Source organism: Neomonachus schauinslandi, chromosome 11, assembly GCF_002201575.2.
Source record: "Neomonachus schauinslandi chromosome 11, ASM220157v2, whole genome shotgun sequence".
Classification (NCBI taxonomy): domain Eukaryota; kingdom Metazoa; phylum Chordata; class Mammalia; order Carnivora; family Phocidae; genus Neomonachus; species Neomonachus schauinslandi.
Window position 1 is genome coordinate 85,651,687 of NC_058413.1, and position 26,454 is coordinate 85,678,140.

At 46.9% G+C, this 26,454-nt stretch overlaps 1 protein-coding gene across 2 annotated transcripts in view; it reads right to left on the minus strand.

Annotated features, from left to right (window-relative positions):
* Nucleotides 1–9,016: 9,016 nt before the first annotated feature.
* Nucleotides 9,017–26,454, minus strand: part of APLP2 (amyloid beta precursor like protein 2) — an 86,088-nt gene continuing 68,650 nt past the window's right edge. Inside the window, exons 9-18 of one of the 2 annotated variants that reach the window (XM_044919450.1) lie at nt 26,048–26,122; nt 24,100–24,258; nt 23,131–23,259; nt 19,616–19,715; nt 17,954–18,106; nt 16,418–16,453; nt 13,162–13,247; nt 12,141–12,215; nt 11,652–11,807; nt 9,017–10,503 (exon numbers count right to left, since the gene is read on the minus strand). In XM_044919450.1, the coding sequence (XP_044775385.1) occupies nt 10,402–10,503; nt 11,652–11,807; nt 12,141–12,215; nt 13,162–13,247; nt 16,418–16,453; nt 17,954–18,106; nt 19,616–19,715; nt 23,131–23,259; nt 24,100–24,258; nt 26,048–26,122 (1,071 nt within the window). In that variant the 3' untranslated portion in view covers nt 9,017–10,401. The remainder of the gene's footprint in view (nt 10,504–11,651; nt 11,808–12,140; nt 12,216–13,161; nt 13,248–16,417; nt 16,454–17,953; nt 18,107–19,615; nt 19,716–23,130; nt 23,260–24,099; nt 24,259–26,047; nt 26,123–26,454) is intronic. The other variant, XM_021696505.2, reaches the window with a different exon arrangement.

The window sequence follows — 26,454 nt, forward strand, 5'->3', positions numbered from 1 at the left end:
CCGCTCCGGTCCAGGGAGTTAGCACTACAGCTCATCCCAGTGAGACTCGCCCTGCAGGCCAGCAATGCTACCCCCTGCCGCCCCCGAGCTGTCTGTCTCTACTGTTACTCGAGCCAGAGAGTGACCTGTGTCCTTTCTTTGTTCCTTCTTGAATAAGTCTCCTGTGAGTGCACCTCATTGGCAATCCTAAGTTAGGCCTGTGCGCTACCTGCAAACCAGTTGAGAAGTCCAGTTCTGTTTCCTGCCTTGGGTAGGCAGGACTCTTAATGTGGAAATCCTCCAAATACAGGAGGGCTGCTCGAAAGATACCCTGGTGTCTATAAACCAGGCGATTGCAGGTGCTCTGAGCTGGTCGTCTGGAATGTGCCCTCAGAGCCTTTCTGAAAGGCATTCTATTTACCCCAGGCTACTACTTATTTGATGCTCTGTCTAGACAGCATCATTGAGCACTTTCTTTTGTCTGACTTCCCCTGCCCTATCCTTATCACCCACAAATCCAAGTTCACCCTTCTTCCATCTGTTATGTGGAGCTATGCCCAGCCTACCACTCCCTGACCCATGGTGCTGCATGGGGCCTACACGGGCTTTTGATTTTTATTTTTTAAAAGATTTTTATTTATTTATTTGATGGAGAGAGAGAGAGAGAGCACAAGCAGGGGGAGCAGCAGACAAAGGGAGAGGGAGAAGCAGGGTCCCCACCAAGCAGGGAGTCCGATGTGGGGCTCGATCCCAGGACCCCGGGATCATGAAATCCAGGTCTCCTACTCCTCCGCCATCTTGCTCCCCATCCAGGACCCCGGGATCATGACCTGAGCCCAAGTCAGACGCCCAACCAACTGAGCTACCCAGGCACCCCTACACGGGCTTTTTAAAAAAATCAAAGTACCTTGACTCATTTGCTTACATTCTGAGTTCAGTGCTCATGGGCCTAGTTAAAGGAACTCAAGTTTTAATCAAATAATGTAAATATATGTGTGTGTGGCTTTAGAAGATTCTTACAAAATATTATCTTCACTGCAATTAAGTAGATAATACCAGTCAGTACCTCAAGTACAGAACAAGAAAATGTCCCCACTGACATTTCTACTCCAGTACAAACTCTTCAATGGCCACAACAATGGCCCAATGGTTACAACAATTATCATCTGATTAAGAAGTTGGTTAAAAGGTTCTGAATCCAGGCGCCTGGGTGGCTCAGTCATTAAGCGTCTGCCTTCCGCTCAGGTCATGATCCCAGAGTCCTGGGATCGAGCCCCGCATCGGGCTCCTTGCTCGGCAGGGAGCCTGCTTCTCCCTCTCCCACTCCCCCTGCTTGTGTTCCCTCTCTCGCTGTGTCTCTGTCAAATAAATAAATAATCTTAAAAAAAAAAAAGATTCTAAATCATCGATATCATGGACTTACATCTATTAATAATGATGTTCCTCACTCTAAGTGTATGTTGGGCCTTGAGGTGTTAACAAGTATTATGAGGCCAACATGATTAATGAGACTTAAAAATTAAATGTCCAGGGGCACCTGGGTGGGTCAGTTGGTTGGGTGCTAACTCTTGTCCTCAGCTCAGGTCTTGATCTCAGGGTCATGGGTTCAGGCCCCACGTTGGGCTCCAACCTGGACATGGAGCCTACAATCAATAATCAATCAATCAATATCCAGTACATGACAAACCACTGCATTTTTTTAGTGCTTAAAGTCATACAATACTCAATTTAGTAGTTTACAAATTTCATTAAAGAATGATAAATGTACAGCCTGAGGTTCTTAATTACAAACCAAAGACCCTGCAGAATCACTTTTTCCTGCCACGGTAAGAATGGCTTGAAACAATACAAAGAAAACAACAGGCAACACTATAATACATTCTTCTGTCAGTAAGCACTGTTGGATGACCATAGGCTTGAAGAAACAAGCAACAAAATAATGTTAGTGTATGGAAGGTTTGGATGGAAGTACAGATGTTTTGTTTTGTTTTTTAAGATTTTATTTATTTGAGAAAGAGAGAGGGGAGAGGGTCAGAGGGAGAAGCAGACTCCCTGCCGAGCGGGGAGCCCCACGTGGGACTCGATCCTAGGACTCCAGGATCATGACCTGAGCCGAAGGTAGTCGCTTAACCAACTGAGCCACCCAGGCACCCCAGTACAGATGATTCTACCACAGCCCAATTTATGGTATAGTATTTGCCAGGGTTTTTTTTTTTTTTTTAAGATTTTATTTATTTATTTGGCAGAGAGAGACACAGCGAGACAGGGAACACAAGCAGGGGGAGTGGGAGAGGGAGAAGCAGGCTTCCCGCGGAGCAGGGAGCCCGATGTGGGGCTCGATCCCAGGACCCTGGGATCATGACCTGGGCTAACGGCAGATGCTTAACTGACTGAGCCACCCAGGCGTCCCTTTGCCAGTTTTAATCATTAACTACACAAGTACTGTCTCTTGAGCGAGCCCTATGTCCTGGAGAAGATATGTTTTCAACCATTTAAAATAATAATACCTGGGGCACCTGGCTTCCCACCTCCATTGGAAGAGCATGCTACTCTTGATCTCAGGGTCGTGAGTTCGAGCCCCATGATGGGCATAGAGATTACAAAAAAAAAAAAAAAAAATTTAAAAAGGTAGCTCTCGGGAAACCTGGGTGGTGGAGTTAAGCATCCAACTCTTGATTTTGACTCAGGTCATGATCTCAGTCATGAGACTGAGCCCTGCATTGGGCTCCTAGCTGGACATGGAGCCTACTTAAGATTCTCTCTCTCCCTTTCCCCCTCCCCGCAACCCCGCTTTATCTCCCTTTAAAAAAAAAAAAAAAAAAAGATAGCTCTTCTACTTTAATGATACCTAACATTCACTGAGCACTTGCTCTGCGCTGGGCACTGGTCCATGTTTCAGAGCTTTCCCTGTGGTCACTCACTTCTAACCCAATGCGGTAAGTACCATCACTGACCCCATTTCTTCAGATGGGGAAACCAAGGCACAGAGCAGTTAGGTAACTTTCTCAAGGTCCCCTAGCTAGTAGGTGGCCAAATTAGGAATAGAGCCAGGCAGTTTTGGCTTCAAAATTCCCACATGTAGCGTTATAGCTTCCTCTTAAATTTAATCTGTATTTTGTGGAAAAGAATGGATTATGAAAAATCTCAGAAAATGAAATGCTATTGGATTGGCTGCTTTGGTTAGCATAAAGAAATATTTCCAGATAAAGTTCTGGTGCTAGACCACATGAAAACCTTAAGTGCACAATATGTTACAAAATGTCTTCAATGTAGTTATTTTGATAAAAATCGGGAACTTTTAAAATATGGTAGAATCTTTGCAATATTTTAAAATAAGATTGGAAGTGACCAAGAAAACATTTTGTCCCACGCAGAGATTCATCTTGTGACAAAGTATTTAAAAAGTTGTTGAACTTAAAGATGTTGCAGTTTGTTTTAAGTATTTTAAGCTAAAAACACCTGTTCAAATTTTCTTTTTTTTTTTTTAAGTAAGCTCTTGGCCCAATGTGGGGCTCAAACCCACGACCCCGAGACCAAGCATCTTAGGCTCTACCGACTGAGCCAGCCAGGTGCCCCGCGATTTGCTTTTTCTAAAGCAGCTCATGCTATGGGGAAGTTTGAAAATACCTGGAGAGGTTTCCATCACTAGGTTACTTTGTTGTGGACAGTGATGCCTCCCCTAAAAGACCTATTCGCATACCTAAACTCAGACAGAATTGACAGATCGGACTGTGCTTAACAGGCAGAGCTGAGGACGCACCTCTCATTCCAGCCTGTTTGTACGAGGTGCCTCTCCCGGCTTTTTGCTTTTTTAAACAGCTTTATTGAGGTTAATTGACAGTCAACTGCACCTATTAAAAGTGTTCAAGCTTGTACATATATGCAACTTATATACTCATAAAACCATCACTACAATCCAGAACTCTTGGGGCGCCAGGGTGGCTCAGTTGGTTAAGCATCTGCCTTTGGACCCCTGATCTCTGGGTCCTGGGATTGAGCCTCCCATCAGGCTCCCTGCTCAGCGGGGAGTCTGCTTCTTCCTCTCCCTCTGCCCCTCCGCTCGTGCTCTCTCCCAAAAATAAATAAAATCTTTCAAAAAGAAAAGAACTCTTTCAGCTTTGATAGCCATTAAATGATGAAACAAGTAGACTTTGAGCCAGACTTGTAATTGCTCTACTTCTAAGTGTTAAAACACAATTTAAAAATAAATACGGAGGAGCATAACTCCACTCCTTAACTGTGGGCGGCACGTAGTGACATCCTTCCAACGAGGGAACGGGGGTTGGTGAGAGTATCTTCACAGCAGAAGACACTGCCAGACCTGCCCCGGCCAGGCGAGCAATGCCGGCAACAGTGATAAAGTCATGGTGACAGTATGTACCCTTGATAAGACGTGATGAGCATGGCACTTCGGTCTTCCTCCCCAGCAGCACATAATGCTGGGGTCTTATCACGAGAAAATCATCAGGCAAACCCCAGGAGAGGGGCGTCCTACAAATACCTGACCAGCACACCTCGAAACTGTCAAAATCATCAAACACAAGGGAAGTCTGCAAAACTGCCACAGTCAAGAGGAGCTTAGAAAGACACAACTGAGGGCACCTGGGTGGCTCAGTTGGTTAAGCGACTGCCTTCGGCTCAGGTCATGATGCTGGAGTCCCTGGATCGAGTCCCGCTTCGGGCTCCCTGCTTGGCAGGGAGTCTGCTTCTCCCTCTGACCCTCCCCCCTCTCATGTACTCGCTCTCTCTCATTCTCTCTCTCTCAAATAAATAAATAAAATCTTTAAAAAAAAAAAAAAGAAAGACACAACTGAATATAATGGGGTATCCGGAGACAGAACAAGGACAGCAATGAAAACTAAGGCAACCTGAACCAACTGTGGACTTTGGTTACAAGAGAACGAAAGCAATCACTTCGCTTGCACTGAAGCTCGTAATATTTTACTGGACCCAAGAGGCTTCATTAAATAACATTTAGAAAAAATAATTTCATCTTTTTTTAATGCTTTCCAAGTTTCTATTTATGACTTTATATATATATCTAATCTTAAAATAACTATATATACAGGGCACCTATCAAGATGTTTTCTTGATGGATGTTCCTGCTCTAACCAGAAAGAGCCACTGACTTCAGTATCTTAAGTTCATTCGGACCTGGGTTAACTTGGCCAAAGAACTCCTGAAGAGTCTCCAAGTCGTGCCCCATCCATTTCAAGGATCCTGAAACAAGTATTTGTGAATTATGTCTTTTGTCCCATCCTCTGGACACCTGGGCTTCTCCACAGTGGTTTTGCACTAACAGCCTGCGATTTTTAAGGAGCTCTAGACAGAATTATCCCCAGACAAGAGTACCCCCATATCCCAGGGGTAGCCAGGCAAGATATTCTTATTTTAGAAGAACCACTTTACCTTTTGTCCCAGAAAAAAGAACCGGCTGCCCATACCACAGACTTTGGTTCTGCACTGAATAGCATTGTGACCTGTGGTCATGTTTGAACTGTGAAATGAGAGATGCCATGAGGGCCCTTCTAGTTCCTTCCATCCATTTTCTCCATGTCCGTCACTTCTAATGAGTGAGGTGAGACAGTAGGTTCCTTGAGAGTGAGCCTCTGGCTTCCCCCCAAATCTGAGAGACTCATGGCCCCCCAATCTGTGTCTCCTAGTGTAAGGGTATCAGTGTGACAGCAAAGGAAACCAGAGGAGACTGCCAGGACATCTGGGCTGGCTCTGACCTCAGGGGCCGGGTTCCGGTTTGTAACAGAGCAGACAGGGAGGTGGAGGACCTTGCACCAAAGCCAGCTGGAAGGTGCCGGCGGCACCCGAGGCCCACGGCAAGGTGGGCAGGGCCACATTCCTCAGAAGGCAGAGCTGAGTCACCAAGGCAGAAACCAGGGGATGAATAAGTTTCTCTCAGTCCCCAAACAGGAGCCGGGGCCACCAAGGAGCAGAGTGGAGCTGGCCGAGGGTGAGGCCTGCTGGGCAGTCCGGGCCGGACACACGCCTCATCGCCGTGGGCGTTTCCTTTCAAAATGAAGAAACAGACTCTTTATAGCTACCATATCTGCAGATCTGTATCAGTCCAAGATGAGGGAGGTATGCGAGCCTCGATGCCAAGACATTCGAGTCTAATCCCAACGGCCTCTGCACCGACCCTGCTTGGGTAACGGATGTGTAAATGGAAACACTACAATTTCACCAGCCCCAAACTCCCCCGGGGCCCACCATCCACAGGAGTGTTGGTAACGGATAGAAGTCCTACTAGTCGACCAGTTGGATGGGTCCTAGTTGACTGGCACCAGCCTGTGGGGTGACCCCAGGGACCGCTATCCTCCAGGACCAACGTACAGGGAGCCAGGCAATTACTGTAACAGCGCTGAGCGTGGATCTCCGCTCCATCCCTTAGCAGTCGGAAAACCTCAGCTTTCTCCAAGATAAGAATACCCACGCTATAAAGGTTAAGACAATTAAAGGAGGCTCTGCATGTAGGGCAGCTAGCAGACGGCAGGCCCTAAAATAAATGAAGCTGGTCTGTTCGATTTGGAACCAGATAAGGAATGCTCCACCATCTACATTTTCCAGCTGATACCGCAGAAGGTCAAGTGACAATACTTTTCATATCACTCTGCCAGAAACTGGCTTTACAAATTCAAAGTTTCATTTTTTTCATGACTTTCCTGGCAGCAATCGGAGTGGTCAATGGAGGAGGAAGAGGCAGATGGTTACAAAGAACCAGCCTGTTCAACAGGTTTGTCCCATGGTGCTTCCTGGCAGCAGGTTTGTAAGATGCACAGTCATTATATTTGAGTACCCTAAGCAAGATACATGCATCATATATGTACATACATGTAGTGTTACCTTCACTGCACTATAAATGTAAACCGGCATTAAGCTCAACTGGGATGAGGACTCTAAGATTAGCTCTGAGTTTACTATTACACATGTAGCCAGACACTAAAAACAAATCACTAGTGAAAACCAGCCCCAGGCATAAAGTGCTATAAGCAGAGATCAGGTAAACAAACCCCCTTCAATGAGAAAACAGCACCTCCTAGTGGCAGGCAGGTCATTAAAGGAACAAGTCAAGGCTGGAAATATTTCTCTGAAAATCCAGCCACAAGCCCCATTCATTGTTTCCAGTTTCAAAGAGAAAAGTCTTGGGGTGCCTGGGTGGCTCAGTCATTAAGCGTCTGCCTTCGGCTCAGGTCATGATCCCAGCGTCGTGGGATCGAGCCCCGCATCGGGCTCCCTGCTCAGCGGGAAGTCTGCTTCTCCCTCTCCCACTGCCCCTGCTTGTGTTCCCTCTGTCACTCTGTCTCTGTCAAACAAACAAACAAACAAAATCTTTAAGAAAAAAAAAAGGCAAAAAGAAAAGTCTCCTATTGCCCCACATCGGGCTCCCCGCTCAGCAGGAAGCCTGCTTCTCCCTCTCCCACTCCCCCTGCTTGTGTTCCCTCTCTCACTGTGCCTCTCTCTGTCAAATAAATAAATAAAATCTTAAAAAAAAAAAAAGTCTCCTATTAATAAGTATCAGTAGCCCAAATTCAATTTTGCTGGGCAAAACGTCCGACTAACTTTCCCTCTTAACTTTTTTAACTAACCATGATCAAATAAATGATTGCTACACATTTACAGGAAGTCAATAGCTCAGAAGGAAACATGTAATTCAAAGATAACTTTAAAAATTCACAGGTATAAATTCAGATTTGTCGTCGTGAAAAGCGATGTTGAAAGGAATAGTAAAATAAAGTTAAGCAGCTCTCCAGAAATTTTTTTTTTTTTTAAAGATTTTATTTGACAGAGAGAGCACAAGCAGAGGGAGAGAGAGGGAGAAGCAGGTTCCCCGCTGAGCAAGGAGCCCAATGTGGGACTCGATCCCAGGACCCTGGGATCATGACCTGGGCCGAAGGCAGCCGCTTAACCGACTGAGCCACCCAGGTGTCCCTCTCCAGAAATTTTAAACTTACAAAATTCACCAAAAAGGCTGCAAGATAAAGGCAAAGCAATCAGATTATAGACTGAAACTACATAGAACATTTTTTTTTTAAGATTTTATTTATTTATTTGACAGAGAGAGGCACAGTGAGAGAGGGAACACAAGCAGGGGGAGTGGGAGAGGGAGAAGCAGGCTTCCTGCTGAGCGGGGAGCCCGATGTGGGGCAATAGGAGACTTTTCTTTTTGCCTTTTTTTTTTCTTAAAGATTTTGTTTGTTTGTTTGTTTGACAGAGACAGAGTGACAGAGAGAACACAAGCAGGGGGAGTGGGAGAGGGAGAAGCAGGCTTCCCGCTGAGCAGGGGAGCCCGATGTGGGGCTCGATCCCAGGACCCTGGGATCATGACCTGAGCCGAAGGCAGACGCTTAACGACTGAGCCACCCAGGCGCCCTACATAGAAAATTTTAAAGAAAAAAGCAATCAGGGAAGTCCAATGTTTAGCCAAATTAGCATTTTAGAAAACATAATATATGGTGGAGGAAATCATTAAAGGAAATAATGAAAGAATATTTCCCTTAGACAAATAAAAGATACCAGCCTTCAGATTGAAAGCACTTTCCCTTAGTATTTTTTTAAGTAATCTCTACACTCAACTTGGGGCTCAAACTCACAACCCCGAGATCAAGAGTCACACGCTCTACTGACTGAGCCAGCCAGGCGCCCCTCCCTTAGTTTTAAATGAAAAAATGGAATTCAAGGGGCACCTGGGTGGCTCAGTCATTAAGCGTCTGCCTTCGGCTCAGGTCACGATCCCAGGGTCCTGGGATCAAGCCCCGCATCCGGTTCGCTGCTCGGCGGGAAGCCTGCTTCTCCCTCTCCCACTCCTCCTGCTTGTGCTCCCCTCTCGCTGTGTCTCTGTCAAATGGATGAATAAAATCTTTAAAAAAAAAATTTAAGAACAAACGGAATTCAAGCCTAAGAGCCAACTTGCTTGAGTGGCCAGATTCCTGTCCCTGTGGTGCAGCTGGGAACCTTCTAGGGAAGGCAGGAGGGTTACAGCCATCACCACGGACTAACGCCATGCCAATGAAACAAGGAGTCTTGGTGGAAGTTAAAGTATTTATTGATGTGTTTCAACTGTACATTCTCCACAGATCAGATTAAGGAGTTTGTAGGTGAAGTTTATCTGTGCATAGTGGGAAGACACATGGATAAGGTAAAGGGGAGGAAGAAGAAGGAAAAAAAAAAAAGGTCACAGGGAAATAGAAAAAAATACACCACAGGTTACCAGAACCTTCCGACTAAAATAAAATAAAGAAAAAGAATGAAAGGAAAGAAAGAACAATAGAAGAAAAAGAAAAAACTGTGAGCATCACCAACTATACAAGCATCACAAAGACTCAGGTGAAGGAAACAAAATTTCCAAAGCTTTCCACGGTGTCTACAGAGCATTTCATGTACAACGTGGAGTATCCTCCTTGCACATAACAGCCAGTCCCCCACCTCTCTCCTGGGTGCGTGGCACCCCCTACTGTGGTCTTCTCTGAGCAGCTGAGGGAGGGGGCGGGCAGGGAAGTCAGGGTACAACGGGGAGGGGGGAGGGTCAGTGTTGGGGCGGGAGGGGGGCGGCTGTCCAAAGAGGAAAAGACAGTACGTGTGGACGTGACTGGAAAGGGAAGTGAGTAGTAAAAAGCTACAGTAAGTCAACGGCAGACAGTGGAAGGACATCCTATATAAACTACAGGCTAATTTCCATGGAAGAACTGGATTTAGAAGGAAAGCAGGAGTGGCTGCCCTAATCTGTATACGGTAGGCTTGCTAAAAGCTGCCGAACTCAAATGCTTTCAGCCTCCTGGGTGACACCAAGGTGCCCAGCACTGGGAACACCAGGCTTCCAAGAAACTGGTCCTTTAACATGATTCTGCGAGGGTCTCATGATGTGCTTGAGTGGTCAATGACGGTTCCCTATTACATTTAGTTTCTGGGCAACTTTCTGAAACCTAGCTCATTTAAAGAGGGAATACTGCCTTAGTTTCTTCTTTTTTTCCTAAGAAAAACCAGGACAGTGAATGAGCCTTAAAGAGTGGTTTATACAATGCAGCTGAAACGGCCTGCACATACAGTCCATCACCGAAAACCAACACTGTCCATTTACAGAGAACATATGTGAGACAATACAATAGAAGTGGGATTTCTGATTAATTTAAAAAAAGAAAACTACATCAGTCAAATATCTGCAATAGATCATTTTTTTCATTTCATTTAAGGTTTATATATCATATATTGTTATATTAACATTTTTCACCCATTTAAAAGAATGGAAATTGTGATTCTACAGTAGTACTTTAGAGTCTTAATGATCCAGGAGGTCCGAACGAAATCCTCCGGGCGCAACTGCTGGTCAGGAGTTGACCCGAAACACCGGACCGCCATCTCCTGGCCCACCTGCAGCGCCTGCTCCAATGGGTGGCGCCTCGCGCTTCCTTCCGCTTAGATCTGCATCTGCTCCAGGTATTTGTAGGTGGGGTTTTCGTAACCGTGGTTCTGCATCTTGTTCAGGTGACGCTCCTCTGGGGTGAGCATTGGGTCAACCTGGAGGAACGAAGACGGAAGATCACTGCACAGATCGCAACACCGAAGCCGTTTGCTGTGCAATCCCCTGGGAACCAAAGTCTAGCCGGTGTCCAACTGCCACCGGGTAGACCAAACGAGAGTCAGTGGTGAGGACACTGGGGGAGGAGGAGGAAGAAAAGAAGGGGGCCAAAGAGGCTTCTGAAAGCTGGAGTCGTAAAAGTAGAGTCCGAGTTAAAGGAAGGAGTGAACTGAACTTCCTAGCACCACGGCGCCTACCATGTCTTATTTGGGACAGCCTCGGTGAGTGAGCCCTATAAAATCAGAACTGGGACCACGTGATCTGTGGGTCTTTTCCAGCTCAGAAATTCTACTACTAGGCCAGTGTCTAGCAGGAGGTGAAACCAAGTCACTAAGACACACATCTGAACTAATTTTCCAGGGCACATCACATTCCTTATTGTATTCATTTTCTGGACCCAAGAAACTCTGGACATTCCCATCACCTACCTCAAAATGAGTCGTAAGCAATTCTAATTATGAATCAGCAGAAGACGGAACCGAAACAGTCTGCTCTGGCTCTAAATTTCCTGTTCTTTTTTCCCATTAAAAAAAGACTATTGGGACGCCTAGGGGGCTCAGTCATTAAGCGTCTGCCTTCGGCTCAGGTCATGGTCCCGGGGTCCTGGGATCGAGCCCCGCATCAGGCTCCCTGCTCAGCTGGAAGCCTGCTTCTCCCTCTCCCACTCCCCCTGCTTGTGTTCCCTCTCTCACTGTGTCTCTGTCAAATAAATAAATAAAAACCTTAAAAAAAAAAAATCAGCAACAAAAACAAAGAAGGGTATCGACAGTCCTCATTCCCAAATACCTAAACATACTGGAAAGAAGGAAACACCAAGGAAATAATCTGAGCAAAGTTTTCATCCTCTGCAGCATAAAACGCTCTTGTGTTTCCCTCACATTCACAGTCAAAGGCCCAAATTAATGTTAAAATGTGACAGGGCCAACATAATTCAGTTGGGGCGGACTTCCGAAACGTGACCTAATAACCCAGTGACTACTTTAACTGAAGCGCGGCACCCAGGAAGTTGAGATGTCTGCACGCCATAACCCTGACAGCACAGAGCGAGCCATCCCCAGCTCGGGGCCACGGCACAAGGCCTACTCACCTCCACGATCCCATGGCTGATGGTGCCATACTGTCTCTTCCTCAGCATCACCAGGCTGATGACGATGACCGTGGCGATGGCCACCGCAATGACCAACAGCCCAATGAGGGCACTGCTGCTCAGACTGAAGTCCTCCCGCAGGGGCCCCACAGATTCCTACAGTAACAGAGCAGACGTGCGACAAGGTCTCGGTGACTCTGCACAGCGGGAGACACGCACTCCACGAGGGCCTAGCTCCTGGAGAGTCACGACCCCGAAACCCAGGGAGCTCCAAGATCCTGCCTTCCAAGTAACCATCCCCATAAGGAGAACTCCCACTTTTCCCAATCTCCACGGAGATCCTAATTTTAGCTTTCTTATCCAAATGTGTGGAAAAATGGGCATGGGGGCCTTTGGTAACTTGAGACGCCGGGCATCTCTCTGTTTTCCACTTGAAATGGAAAGAGCGCCGTGAACCCTGGCAGCTGGGTTCTGGAGCTGAACACGCACCGGTTCCGCCTCCAGGCCGCCGACCCTCTCGGCGTTGAAGATCATTTCCTTAACGTCCAGAGTCTCGTCGATGACCTGAAACGGTATGAAAAGGTCAGCAACTGGGTGGAAGGGGGACCTTCAGTACAAATGGAACCGCTTCTTTTCTACTCCATTTATTATTTGCTGGAGGGAAGCGGACACCTGAGGATACCCACTAACCAAGCAGTTCGGCACATTCTAAATCCACTCACCAAACCCCTAGAGGAGCTGGCCAGTGTGGACACAAGGTTACTCTGTCACAGCTGGCCCCTCAGGGCTCTCGCCTGCATGTTCCTTTAGGTAACCATTATGGAGAGACATTTCAGGACAGACTCCCAAGAAGTCATGTTCAAGTATCGAACTCAGTTGAGGAGAATCCAGAAATATCAGTGACAAAAAAGTGCTCGTAGAATAGTAATAGTAGGGGGCGCCTGGGTGGCTCAGTTGGTTAAGCGACTGCCTTCGGCTCAGGTCATGATCCTGGAGTCCCAGGATCGAGTCCCGCATCGGGCTCCCTGCTCGGCAGGGAGTCTGCTTCTCCCTCTGACCCTCCCGCTCTCAGGCTCTCTCTCTCTCATTCTCTCTCTCAAATAAATAAATAAAATCTTAAAAAAAAAAAAAAAAAAGAATAGTAATAGTAGGTACAAACCTAAAGCAAGAGAAGAGTCAAAGTCGACTCTATTCCAATTTCAAGTTACTAAATCTCTATATTCACTTGAAAATGGCCTCCCATATTTTATCCCTATCTTCGGTTGCAAATATATTTCCCCCACTGTATAGCAAGAGAGAGCCACTGCTGAGAAATGATTCTGTATTCCTTCTCATACCCAGATGCTAAACAATACAACCAATTTGTGGGAGTAGTTGGAGCCGACCCATCTTCTACCATATGGAAAAGGAACACATGGAGGTTCATCTGGAAAGCATCTAGAACAATGCCACTCATGCTAATTAGTCTCAAAATTAAAACAGGGTAGGGCAGAAGGGAGAAATGGCTCACCATATTTTCATCCACTTTATTCTTACTGTTAATCACTTTCTCCTCAGCACCGATCAGCCCTCCATCCTGCTCTCCCACTCCAGATCCTGTGTCGGAGAGAGAGCACAGCTGAGTGTTTCCCAGGCTGGGCCGGCCTCATGCCAACCTCACAGAAGCAGAATCTCCCTCCTGAGCGCCGAGGAGCCCTCGCTGATCACCTCCCCACCCCCACCGCCCACCCAGGCTAGATGATATGCTACTTTGTTCCCATTTCTGGGAATGCACTGTGCTCTAGAAGGATGAATGGTACAGGCGTTTTTCAGAGGACCGATGGGTATAATGGAGGAAGAGAGAGTGCTTACTTATATCCAACCTGGAAAAATGGAATGCCAGCCTTCAGAAAAGAATGTTTATTATAAGGTAAACAGAAGTGGCGTCCAAAGGCATTGTAGCACAGAAAAACATGTAATACCCTTCTGGGATATGACCAAGCACCTATTATCCCACAACCCGGTTCTTCAACATCCTGGGCTCCCTCTGGATGGAGGAACCATCATACCAGCAATGAATCTGCACGTCTGCCTCGGACAACATATTTTATTCCACAGGCAATTCTGTCCACCTGAAATACCCTCCTTGCCTGACGAAGGACCTTGTCCTTCGAGCTGCAGCTCCTCTTGGGAGACATTCCCAGCTTACAGCACTTAAAATCCTTGTTTATCCTCATTCGTCTTCTTCTCTGTCTCCCACTAGCCTGTCACCCTCTGAGGGCTTAGATCACAGATGTCACATCTTCGATGGGGATTAGAAAATGAACAGGAAAGAGGCATTCCACAGACAGGGAGAATTCTAACGCGAGGGTGGAAGGCACTGTTCTACATGTGGAACAAGACTAGCCACACTCCTCCTGTCCAGGTCAGATGTCACCTGAGCCAACATCACCTGTGCGTGGCATCCCCAAATGACAGTATCCAAAGCTGTGGCGTGACTGAAGCCAGCACAAACCCAGGCAGAGGAGAAGTGACAAGCCATCCTCCTTATTTCTAGCTTCAAAAAGCAGGGGACTCCTAGCTATCCTACCAGTTTTTTGTGAATAATAAGACACACAGTTCTATATAAATGTCTGTAATTTGAACCTTCTATAAATAGATCACCCTGACAGTGCACTCAGCATTCTAAGGGGACCACCTGCATGTGAGGAAGACTCAAACAGAAGTATATGCCAAGCACTGCTGTCCCTGGGCTTGCCAACAATGACACCAGGTCCGGCCACAGCACAGCTCACAACCAGACTCATTCTTGACATGGAGCCATGAGTAACAGCTACCACGGGCGCCGATCACGAGGGCTAGCTACTGCGTTCACTCATTAGAAGACAGCCAAAAATAATGCTGGTTTTTCCTAAAGCATTCACTTCAAAGAGGAACTTCACAACTCGATTCTAGGGTGAGTTAAGTCAGGGCTGGCTTTTGTAGTCTCAAAAGGCCACTGAAACAGTATTACTGCACCCTGACTATTTGAGAAAGAGGAATCTGGAGAGGTGCTGTCTCAGCATGGATGCGGATGAGCAAGCCTAGTAAATTCTAATCCTTCCATCACTCCCTCTCTCCTCCTCCAGACTTTAAAGGTCACAGGGCAGGATCCTATTTGAAAAGTAACGTGGCACTGAACCAACTAATTTCAAATCCTACTACTAGTCTAGACTATAATCATACTCCTTTGGTGGTATAACCCACATGTTTTCTTAAGATTTTTTGTTTATTTATTTGAGAGAGAGAATGAGATAGAGAGAGAGAGCATGAGAAGGGGGAGGGTCAGAGGGAGAAGCAGACCCCCCGCCGAGCAGGGAGCCCGATGCGGGACTCGATCCCGGGACTCCAGGATCATGACCTGAGCCGAAGGCAGTGGCTTAACCAACTGAGCCACCCAGGCGCCCCAAACCCACATGTTTTCTTAAACACTGACCAAAACCACTTTGGTTTTACAGAGGCATAAACAAGTGACATTAAGAGAACAAAAATTCATGTTTAAATTATTCCAACTAGGAACGACTGAGGTATGAGGATGAAAACCAGGTAAATTTCTAGGAAATTCATCTCTATCTACAAATACCTAAGATGTACTACTGTTCAGAGGAAAGGGAACTCCGTCATCTCCAAGAAGAGGCATATTCGAGTAGAACCAAATCAAGCATTTACATATACGTGACTTTTACAAGATTCGAACTGCACTCTCATGTTCTGAGGCAAAGCTGTGGCAAAAACCACAACATCAAATTCTTAGAGAACACTGCCCGGTCCATCCAAAGTCTGCCAGAGCCAGTACACTGGGCTCATAAAACACACACTAAGAACACACTGACCCTAGGACGGCGGACTACCCAACAAGCGGGGAAATTCAGCACCATTGTATGGAACAGAAACAGCACGGGCTTTGAAGACAAAGGAGCTGGGTTCAAATCCGGATTCCTCCATTTCTCAAAGTCATGACTGAGCAAATCATGCAGCCTGAGGCTTCTTCAACCACCTAATCTGTCTGAGAGAGCGAAAAACCCGACCATGAGGTGTGCTCAGTGCATTAAATGAAACCAAGCACGTGAGGCCCTTAGCACAGTGCTTACAGAGTCCTAGCCTGTTCTGAAGCTTGGACACTCACTACCATGCAGCAAGAGTTCACCTGTCACAATCTTTCCATCCATCAGCTTCTAAGCTTTTGAGGAGTTGCTACAACTCCAGACAGGAGACAAGTGGGCATCGACAAAGGGTCAGGCGTGGCTAAAAGGAAAGGGAAAGATGTAATGGGAGCAGCATGGGGCGGGGGGGGGGGGGGGAAGAGGTCAAAGAAAACGACTCTCTACCTGCCCCTAAATCAAGCATATTTTAATTTTTTAAAAAGATTTTAAAGTAGACTCTACAGCCAATGTGGGGTTCGAACAGGCGCACCCAGCATATTTTCAAATACGTGAGCAATTCCAGCCAACCGGTTTAAGTTGGATATGCATTTAAAAATCTACCCAGACGAAAATGTTTCATAAAATATCTGTATTCTCTGGACATCCAGAAGGTAAGTTCAGGATGGCCACCTTATCACCAATACCACGGACACTGGATCCTACGTGCAGGACACAGGGCTACTCTGGTTCCACTCACAGCCATGTCTGAAGAAATGAGGTGGGAAAATCTCAGGTGATGGTATGACACAGAAAATGAAACTCCCGACACATGGGGGAAATGAAAAGGAATGAGGTCTTTAAAGGGAACATCTTTGACAGACCAACCTTTTTTCATTGGGTGGTACAACTCCGGCTGAGTGTCTAGCAGAAAGGAAAACAAAACAAAACAAAACAAAAAAATAGCACAAAAAGGAGATTAAGAAAGAAAATGGCTTCTTTTGAAATTCCTATCTTAGAATTTCTCTATAATGTGAACAGAAAGTTTTCTTCCTTAAAGACATGCCTGAAATATCCCATAAACAAACCAGCAGGTAAGATCCGCAGCATATGGACTGGAAGGCAGGAGAGAAAAAAACAGGTCTGCCTTGGGTCTTTGGGGGAAATTTTGGGAGATTCCCAAATTCTTCAGCTGAGCCCACAAAGTTATTTCTCTCAGGAAATAATAAAAACAAAGGCAGTATCTATCGACTGTGGTTTTCTGACAAGGGGACAGGGTCCTCGTTCAAACCTGTCCGAGATGCCCCCACCCCAAACAAGGTGTGTAAGCATGGCCACCCTACGGGCCCATGGAAGTCTGGCATTTGGAAGTGCGGGTCTTAGGAATGAAGTGGTATCTGGCTCCTTTCTCAGATTGTTTGAGTATCGCAGGGTCACCCGAACTGAGCTGGTGCTTCTGGGGTAACTAGTTCAGAAGGCATTCTGTTAAGGTCTGAAGGTGAAGCTGGGTGCCCCCCAGGGTCCCCACTCAGCAGGTCTCTGTTCCAGCACTGCTGTATCTGGTCAGGGGCAGGTGACTGTACCCAAGACTGCAGGGGTTCAAATCCTTACTCTCCACCTACAAGCTACGTGACCCTGGGCAGACACTTAACCTCTTTACATCGTGGAATGCTCAAATGAGGGCAGGCCCCAGGACCCACGAAAGAGGGCTTTCTTGAGGACTCAAGGAGAGCAGCCGTGCACCAGGCTTAGCTAGAGCGGCATATGAGGACTCCACGGTTGTGGCCACCATTTCCCCCGTCACCGCCATCAGCAGCAAACAAATAAATAGAAACGGATTCCACACCCCGGTCTCAGGGCAGCGGGCTCAGCAGCTTGTTTATTTCTGGTGCAGACCCACAGCCTTCAAAGATCCTTTTAGACACCGAGAACCAGCAAGGGAATAGAAGGAAGCATGCCAGACCGGGAGTCAGAGGGACAGGACTTCTGATCCCGCCCACCCCCTCACCCCCCCAATACCAGACGTGTCACCTTGAACAAGTCAAGCCACCTCTGTAGCCTCCCCACTGCCTGCCCCCCTCGCTTGCTATGAAAAGCTGATGACCTCTCATAACACGGAAGTGCTATTTAAGCAGGAGAGTGACGTCCACGTGCCAGGAGTCACACACTCTGTGGAGGCAGCTGACAGGACCAGGAAAAAGAGAGGATTTCACACAAAGCGTCTATGAAGTGGGAGGATATTACTGACCTCATGGGGATCCTGAAGCCGGCGATCTGAAGGCACCCAGCACGGTGCCTGCACACAGTAGGTGCTCAGTGAACCCCTGCCCAGCTGTCACCAGGAGTACAGCCCCCCTGCCACAACCCAGGTCCCAAAGGCTCCCTTCGGGTTTCTAACCACCCCACCCCCCCCCGCATACACACCTTCGTTCTCAGGGAAGGACGGGAAGGGATGGAAGGGGCGGAACGGCAGGGTCTCATCACTCTCTTCGGAGCTCACCCGGACGTCCACGGGGGTCTCGGACATAGAGGCAGTGAGCTGGTCCGTGTCGGCTCGCTGCTCTTGCAGCAGCTCGTCTGACAAAGACAGACACACGGCAGGGAGCCGGCTTTCAGAAGGACCACCAGCGCAAACGAGGCTCACTCAGGTCATTACAGAACGTGAGGCCTGCTGCGGCGAGCATCTCGCCAGCTCGCGGTGCAGTGGACGACTGCCTCCTAGCTACAGCCCCGATTCCGCAGCATCGCAGAGCCCCGGCCCCGGCACGCCTCTCTCCTTTATGAGCCCGCTCTGGGGCTCAGTGGTTTCTTCCCACGGCAGACATTTTTCAATGACCCCCCCGAAACTGTACCTCCTATCTACTGCCCGGACCCACTTCATGTCCAGCAGCAACTTGTTTTCTCTGCTTTTCCTCAGGGAAGTGGGGCACCACCGTCCATGCCCTGCGGACGGTGGAAAGGCCTGGGCACTGCCCTCTGTGCTTTCCTGTCCCTCACACCCCCGGCACCCGAGCTAGTGGCACCCCCTGCTCACCCTTCCTCTGAGACGTGCCCTACAGCCCTCACCTCTTTATTTCCTCCACGACCACCACAGGGCCCATTGCCAGCGTTTCTCACCTGATGTTTACAATGGCTTCCTGGCAGGTTTGTAATTTTAATAGCACACAGCAGCCAAGGATTTTTTTCTTTTTAATTTCTGTTCTTTTTTAAAGCATAATACAGTTCTAGTCACTCCCTAGCTTAAAACCCTCTAACGGCTTCCCATTTTCCTAGAATAAAACCCAAACTCCTTGCTTTTGCTAAAATCTCTGAACAAACTGGCCTCTGCCAACTTCTTTGGCCCCCTTTTTCCCCCACTGTGTTCTCGCCACACTGATCTACTCAAATGTGTCCACCCGACTTGATCTTCAGGCAGCTGCAGCGGCCATTCCCTGTGCTCAGTGTTTCCCCCTCGTGATCTCTGTGTGGGAGGCTCCTTCCGTCATGTGGATCTCAGGTCACTGTGCCCGAGACGGCCCTCCTGACCACCCAGCCACTCTCCACGGGTCCACCCTGTCCGTCTGCCCCCACCCCCACCCCGTGGCACTCCTTGTCTTATTTTCCTGATTCCCCTACTGTAACCTGACCTCCAGGATATACTGCCTGCTCACACACCACTTTACTCTGTGACACACAGTAGCCACGATAAATATTTGCCAAATAAATGAAGCAGGTGAAGAGCAGAAGAGGGAGGAGAAGTGACAAGGTGTGTAAAGCAGGCGCCTTGAAATGCATCAGGAATTAAGGGGCAAAAGGGCAACAGGAAGTTCCCCTGGTCCCTTGCAATTTCACACCTTAGAGTTTTTCTTCCGGTCACAGAGTAAAGGTCAAGAAACTCAAGGCTCCGTGGCTCACAGCCAGTACATCTGTCCTGGGTTACCCCTTGACCTTGCCACATAAGCTCCAGTGAATTCGAGACTTACACCCTGGCGTGCTAATGCCCAGCTTCCTGGCCCTGGCTGTCCCGACTTCTCTAATCGTGCACTCTGCCACCCCCGAGCCTCAGCCAGAAGTCCCACTGGACCGCGATACAAACACAGCACCCACCAATTTCCTCTTGGATTTCCTGGGCTATGTAAGGTACTTTGTAGAGCAGGGAGAGGCTCTGGTTCCTTCTTTCTTCAATCACATGGAGATGGGTCATCACCTGGAGGTACAGTACGGTGGAGAGGCCTTGTTACCAACAGAGCCAGGCCCAGAGGAAACTTGCAGACACACACTTCCACAAAGATCAGCTGAAAAAGCATATTCTCTACAGAGTCCAGCAAAGCAGCTGGCCAGAGGAAATGCATCCACCCCACCCTTATTTGCTGACCACTGCAGTACAACAGTCCCCCCCTTCTCTGTGGGGCCTACGTTCTAAGACCTCCACTGGATGCCGGAAACTGCAGACAGTACTGAGCCCCATGCATACTGGGTCTTCTTCCTGTGCATACATACCTATGATAAAGCTCAACTTATAAGCTAGGCACAGTAAGAGAGTAACAGTAACTAATAATAAAATGGAACAATTACACTATAATAAAGTGATTTAATGGGGTCTCTCACTCAAAATACCCTCCTGCACTATACTCACCCTTCTTCTAGTGAGGAGGACAGATGAGAACATGCTACGTGAGGAGATGAAGTACGGGGATGACAGAGGCCCTGGGACATACAGTTAGGCTCCTACTGACCTCCTGACGATACATCAGGAGGATCATTCGCTTCTGGGCCACAGCTGACCTGTGGGTAACTGAGACCACAGAAACGAAGCCTCCGATGGGGGGTGGGGGTGGGGAGGGGCGCTGATGTCAAGGAGTATGTTCAGATTGTGTGTAATACCCCTTGGTGATCTGAGAATTTATCCAGACGGTGCTCGGAGTTAGAAGAAAATTTTTTAAAAACTTTCACTAGGCAGTTATTGATTTGATTTTTATACGAGGCACTTAGCAACTGTACTAATCGAGAGTAAAGGAACCCTAATTTATACAATGCCAGATACTCGATAAGGTTTTGCTGAGTGAAAGATGGAATGAGTCCATTTTAACCACTGGTCAGATTAGATGGCGTAAAAAGAGAATGAAATCACTGGCTAAAAAGTAGATTTGCATGGAGAGGGGGCCATTCATGGATTTGCTTAGTGAAGTAATTGCTTGAAATGATTATCATGGTGAATAACAGAACAAGTTTATTCATATTTAACTGAATTAGTATTCCTTCCAATATTTACACTGAGGTATAAGTAAACCTGATTTTAAGGGGTGATAAAGACTTACCTACCATCTATCTTCTGCAGTTCACTACACCTTCTCTGAATGCAACAGTTCTAGGTTGTTCATATTTTTTAAAAAGGAAAAAAGGCATCAAAACTGGTCACTTTTAAAGCTTTTTTGGGGTGGAAATGAAAGGTGACGTGGGCTAACATCCACCCCAAGGCCACAGTGAGGCCTTGTGTTGTAGCTCACACAGGCTAATTCAGGATGGTTACACTTGCAGTTACCACACTCGTCCTAAAGAGGGTGCTCTAAGCCCATGGATTAATTATGTGGGCTTGAAGCCATTAACATGGTCAAAATGGAAAAAAAAAATTAAATGGAAAGATGCTTTTACTGTAGATTGATGTCTCTCTGACCTTTAAAAACAGGGATGAAAGCAATTTAATTTTATATTTGCCATTCTTTCAATCAAGTAAATTGATGGGAAAGCACAAGAGTAAGTGCCTTAGAGAGAGAATGCAAATGGAAAGTGAAAATGCACCACCCCCAGTCTTGGCGCGTGTGTGGATGCTGTTATACTTCAGATGAATTAAGGAGGCATTTGACTGAAGACGGTTCATATGCCCCCAGGAGAAACAAGGGCCGCACGGTGGAATACTGGACATCCGTGCCTTCACGGTGAGCCCTGAGCTACAGGATGAGGGGGAAGGGCACCACACCACTCACACCCCAGACCAAACACGCCAACTGCCATTGGCTGAACATAGTCAGCACTTTCTAAAGTGTAGATAACGGGGAACATGCAAAAGTTCATGTAATTCAGCAGCCAAGTTCCACTAGAACTAAGGGCTTAGAGCACCCAGCAACTATCATGCCGGAGGAGCTGGGTTTCCCCCGGATCTGCTAAGAAGGGAGCGGTCCGCTGCGGCACCGCGATCTTGCTGGCAGGCAACTCATTCCCTAGTTGTCGATACACTGATCAAGGTCTCTCCTTTCCTTCTACTCTCACACCATATAAAAATGGCTCTTCTGTAAAATACTACGTGATCTACGTTATAATCTAGTTTTTCCACAAAAAATCTGGGAGAAAAAAAAAAAAAGGTTATGTTTTTTGTTTTTGTTTTCAAAAAACCAAGTAGACCTGAAAAACCTAGCCCCTGTCAAGGTGGATGCATCGTTCCACCTACACTTCCTGGAAGCTACTCCAGGACTTGGCCTTCTGCCTTCTCTTCTACTCAAAGCAAAGCGTTGAGCTCCAGACCCGTACCACATGCCTCCCGGGGTCCCCAGAGCCACCCCTGTCCACATTCTCCCACTCTTCTCGTTCCCCCAAACATCCGACTGCTAGATCAACTCTGTATGTTTAAAAGGGTAGTTATTCTTCATCTTTATAGCTACTATAATTAATACTACACTGATGGTGAGTTGCTCAAGGGTACACAAGTGATTCCATTTTGCAAGGTCAGATGCTAGTGCCGAGTTGGGCATGTAGACAGCAGGCACTGTCTACACAGCAGGTTCAGCCAACTTCTGAACCAGGGGAGCAGCCACCTCTGTTGCAAGACTCCTAAGACTTCCGGGCAGATTGCCTTGCAATCCTAATACACACTCGGCAAGAGGTTGGGAGGGGAGTCCCTGAGGAGATGGGCAAGTGTCCTCGAGGCTAAGTGCATCCCATGGACACGGGACAATCAGCGCAGCACTAAATTTAAAATATGGGAGGAAATTAAGATCAGTTGTGTCATGACAAGGCCCTCTAGGAAAACCCAACAGCCTAAGCTATTAGACTTGCTGGTTTACAAGGAAGCCAGCAGTCTTGCAGGCAAGGCTTCTTTTATACAAATACAAGAGAGTAAAACGTTTTGCGAGTTAACAGATGGACGATACCGAAATTAAGAGGGTCCAGAAACGAACCTCTCCAGACTGTAAAGGAACAAACCCAGGAAGGTACCAGTGTCTGTCTCAATTAAAACTAATGTACAGAACAAAATAATTTTTAAGAACTGCTTGATATAGTTGCCTAGAAAAAGACTTCAAATATTCATTCTGGTGGTATCTGAAATCAGAAATAAACGGATATAAAAAAAAGATTGAGAAACTGACTTAACTCTTCAATATGATCATGCATTTCTAAACTTCCAGAAACTCTTTTAAATAGAAATGATTTAATAGAAGAAAGTACGGGGAAGATATTTTTTAAAAATCATATCTTTGCACAAACCAACTCTTGTAACCTCATAATGTCTTCGGAAACCATTTATCATTTTCCAAGCACAACTATCAGCACTGCCCAACCACTGGTCAAAGCAGAGTCTCCCCGCTAGAGACACTCTCCCGCCGCAATTCCTACTCTGTTTAGCGTACCTGGGATTTCATTTGGGCTGCCTTTTCTGGGTCAACAGCCAACACATGCTGGTAATGACGGATGGTATGCAGGCGATCTTTGTTCTCAGCGCGGACATAACGCCGCAAGGCCTGGAGAATGCGATGAGGCTGCAAGAGAGAACAGTAGTTTTAAGATCCAGAGACTACAGAATGAAAACAGGCAGGAAAGCAAAGCTTAAAAACACTCACCTAAGAATGTAAAGCCCAGCCAGGCGTAAGGATGAAAGCTATGCTTTTTAAAGCTTTTAGCTTACCCAGTAGCAAGAAACTACCTTTCTACAGAAAGTACCAAAAACTAAGCTCCAAAGCTATAACCAACAGTATTTTCCCACTCATTCTGTCCTCTCCCCTGGGTTAACAGTGTCAGACACCTTAATTACAAGGTAGGCAGCCCCTGTATCACCCAGAAAAGACTTTTACTTGCTCACTTAAGAAGGATACTAATATCCTACTTTCCAGTACTTTCCATCCCCTCAAAGCAAGGCAGGTTAGAGTTAAGGGATAAAGAAGTATGAGGTCACTAGCGCAAAGGGCTTCGACGTAAGTTCCTTTACCCCTTTTTTCATAACCTTATTTAGAACAGAATTGAGTGCAAAAGCTTTGAAAGACAGCTTTTTAATCTTTGAAAGTAAAGCTACTACAAAAATGCAATAATTGAGTAACTACCAACCAATATCGTGAGGTAAGATACTTCCATTATCACAGGCAGCATATGCAAGCAGAAAGTGTGATATGCTACGGTGACCTAAGCACATACTAGAACATAATACCTCTTCCTCCCTCCTCTTCTTTCCTTACCTCCTCCAGCCTCGCCAGAACTTGTCATAGAAATGGAATCTTTTTTGCTGACCTGTGGTCCTCATCCGTTGGTTCTACACATAGCCTACGTTAGAGCAGGCAACCCCCAGGACAGCGTTCACCAGTGACTGGGCTCTGCACAGCACTCACCCGCGGGGGGTCGGACTGCAAGGCGGCCAGGTAATTCTCCAGAGCCATTCGGCGGCGGTCGTTCAGCATAGCTTCCACTCTAGCCAGGTGGGTTTCCACCAGCTGCTGCTTCTCGCTGGCTGCCTCCTTCTCCAAGGCTTTAACCATAGCTTGGAAGTGCTAAACCGAGAAAGCAGAACCGACAGGTAATTCGTGGTGCCTGGAGGAAGTCTAAGCAAACAGCCTGAGACCGCGGTGCTGCCTCTCCGGCCCAGAGCCCATGCGAGTCGATAATGGGGTCAGAGGAGTGGAGCAAGGGTAAGATCCAAGTACACCCTGATTGCTGTTGGAAAAATTACGTCCTTATCTAATTGAGAACATGTTAAATCTGAGCGTCGGAGTCCGAATTAGCACTTCCATCACTGAAATCACTAGTGTTATGAGCCCAAGGCGGGCTTTCCCAATGTGTCCTGCAAGAGAAGGGATGCTGTCCTTTCCATACTTAGCAAAGGTGCCACTTCCAAATCCCGAGACACACCAACAGGAACTATATTTTGAAACATATCCCAGTAATGTGGTAAGTTACGCTGAGTCATTCACACCGAAGTCCTGAAGGGTAAGTTATCTGTGAAGTACCTGGCCAGGTTTAAAAGTAAAGTTTAAGGCTGTGGAACTAAATTTCCCTGCATAGGATGCATTGGCTATGTAGAAATTAACACTCTTAGATTTTCTAGGTGATTGATAAAAAGGAAAAGGTGTCCCGATAAAGTATTAACATCACGAGGAGATAGATTTCAGTGAATCATAATTTGCTTTATGAAACCCAAATCGGTCTTACAAACTGCTATCCCTATTCCTAGCAACACTCTTCTATTCAAGGGGCACCCAGCTGCTGCTACAATTCTAATGTTACATTCTTTTTTTTTTTTTTTTTAAAGATTTTATTTATTTATTCATGAGAGACAGAGAGAGAGACAGAGGCAGAGGGAGAAGCAGGCTCCCCGCAGAGCAGGGAGCCCGATGCGGGACTCGATCCCAGGACCCTGGGATCATGACCTGAGCCGAAGGCAGACGCTTAACCGACTGAGCCACCCAGGCGTCCCTCTAATGTTACATTCTTGCAAAGTTAGAGAAGAACTGGTATCAGGAGTGTCTTATTGTCTGCCTTTCCACTTCTGAAGAAGTCTGCAAAAAAAAGAATTCAGGAGGCGCCTGGGTGGCTCAGCCGGCTGTGTCAGACTCGTGGTCTTGGCTCAGGTCACGATCTCATGGGTCTTGAGATCGAGCCCCCACCCACGGACTCACCCTTGGGCTCTGCACTCAATAGGGAGTCTGCTTAAAGATTCCCTCTGCCCCTCCCCCAACTCACATACACTCACGCACATGTTCTCACTCTCTCTCTCAAATAAATACTTTAAGAGAGAGAGAAAAGGGGCGCCTGGGTAGCTCAGTCATTAGGCGTCTGCCTTCGGCTCAGGTCATGATCCCAGGGTCCTGGGATCGAGCCCCACAATGAGCTCCCTGCTCAGCGGGAAGCCTGCTTCTCTCTCTCCCACTCCCCCTCTCTCGTGGTCTCTGTCAAATAAATAAGTGAAATCTTTAAAAAAAATAAATAAAAATGAGAGAGAGAGAGGGGGAAAAAAAAAAAAAAGAAGTCAGTACTGCTGAAAAACAAGTCACAGCCTAAGAATGAAAATGACTTCGGATTTTTGCCAGGAAAGCAGAATTAACAAACATAGCCAGCTAAGGTTGCTTCCTGGCATGAACTAGGTACACTCTAGTTTGTTTGCTTTCCTTCTACTATAGGTGATCAATTCTAGAGAATGCCAGTTTGGAGGTGAGGAAAAAAACAAACAAACAAAAAAAGCAGGCCAGTTAAAACTTCCCTGTAACATAAGCTCTTGACTGAAAGAAAGTGTCAAACTCTAATTTCCTGGGACTCTGGCTGTCCCTAGAGAATGCATCTTACCTGAATGAGAGTCTGCCTCTCTGCTTTCGGGAGGTTCTTGGCCTGAAGCTCAGCCTCTTCCCATTCTTTCTTTACCTAGAACAAAGGGTCAAAGCCACTAGCACCAGAGAATCATCTCTGAAACAATCCCCCCATTTTCTAACAATACCGCCAGGCCCTGAAATCTAATATAGGAAACTGCAAATGGAAATCGCATCATATGACCCCTCACGAGCTCAGGGCTATTTAAGCTTGTTCACAGAATTACTGTCTCAGAAGGTCCTGGACCACGACCATCCCCAAACAGAGCCTCAATTCCATGACCTCCATGTTCTATATAACCCGGGGCAAGTTATTTAAAAGTCTTTGTGCCTCAGCCTCCTCACACACTAAAACAAGGGGAGCGGGGGGGGGGGGGGGGGGGGGGG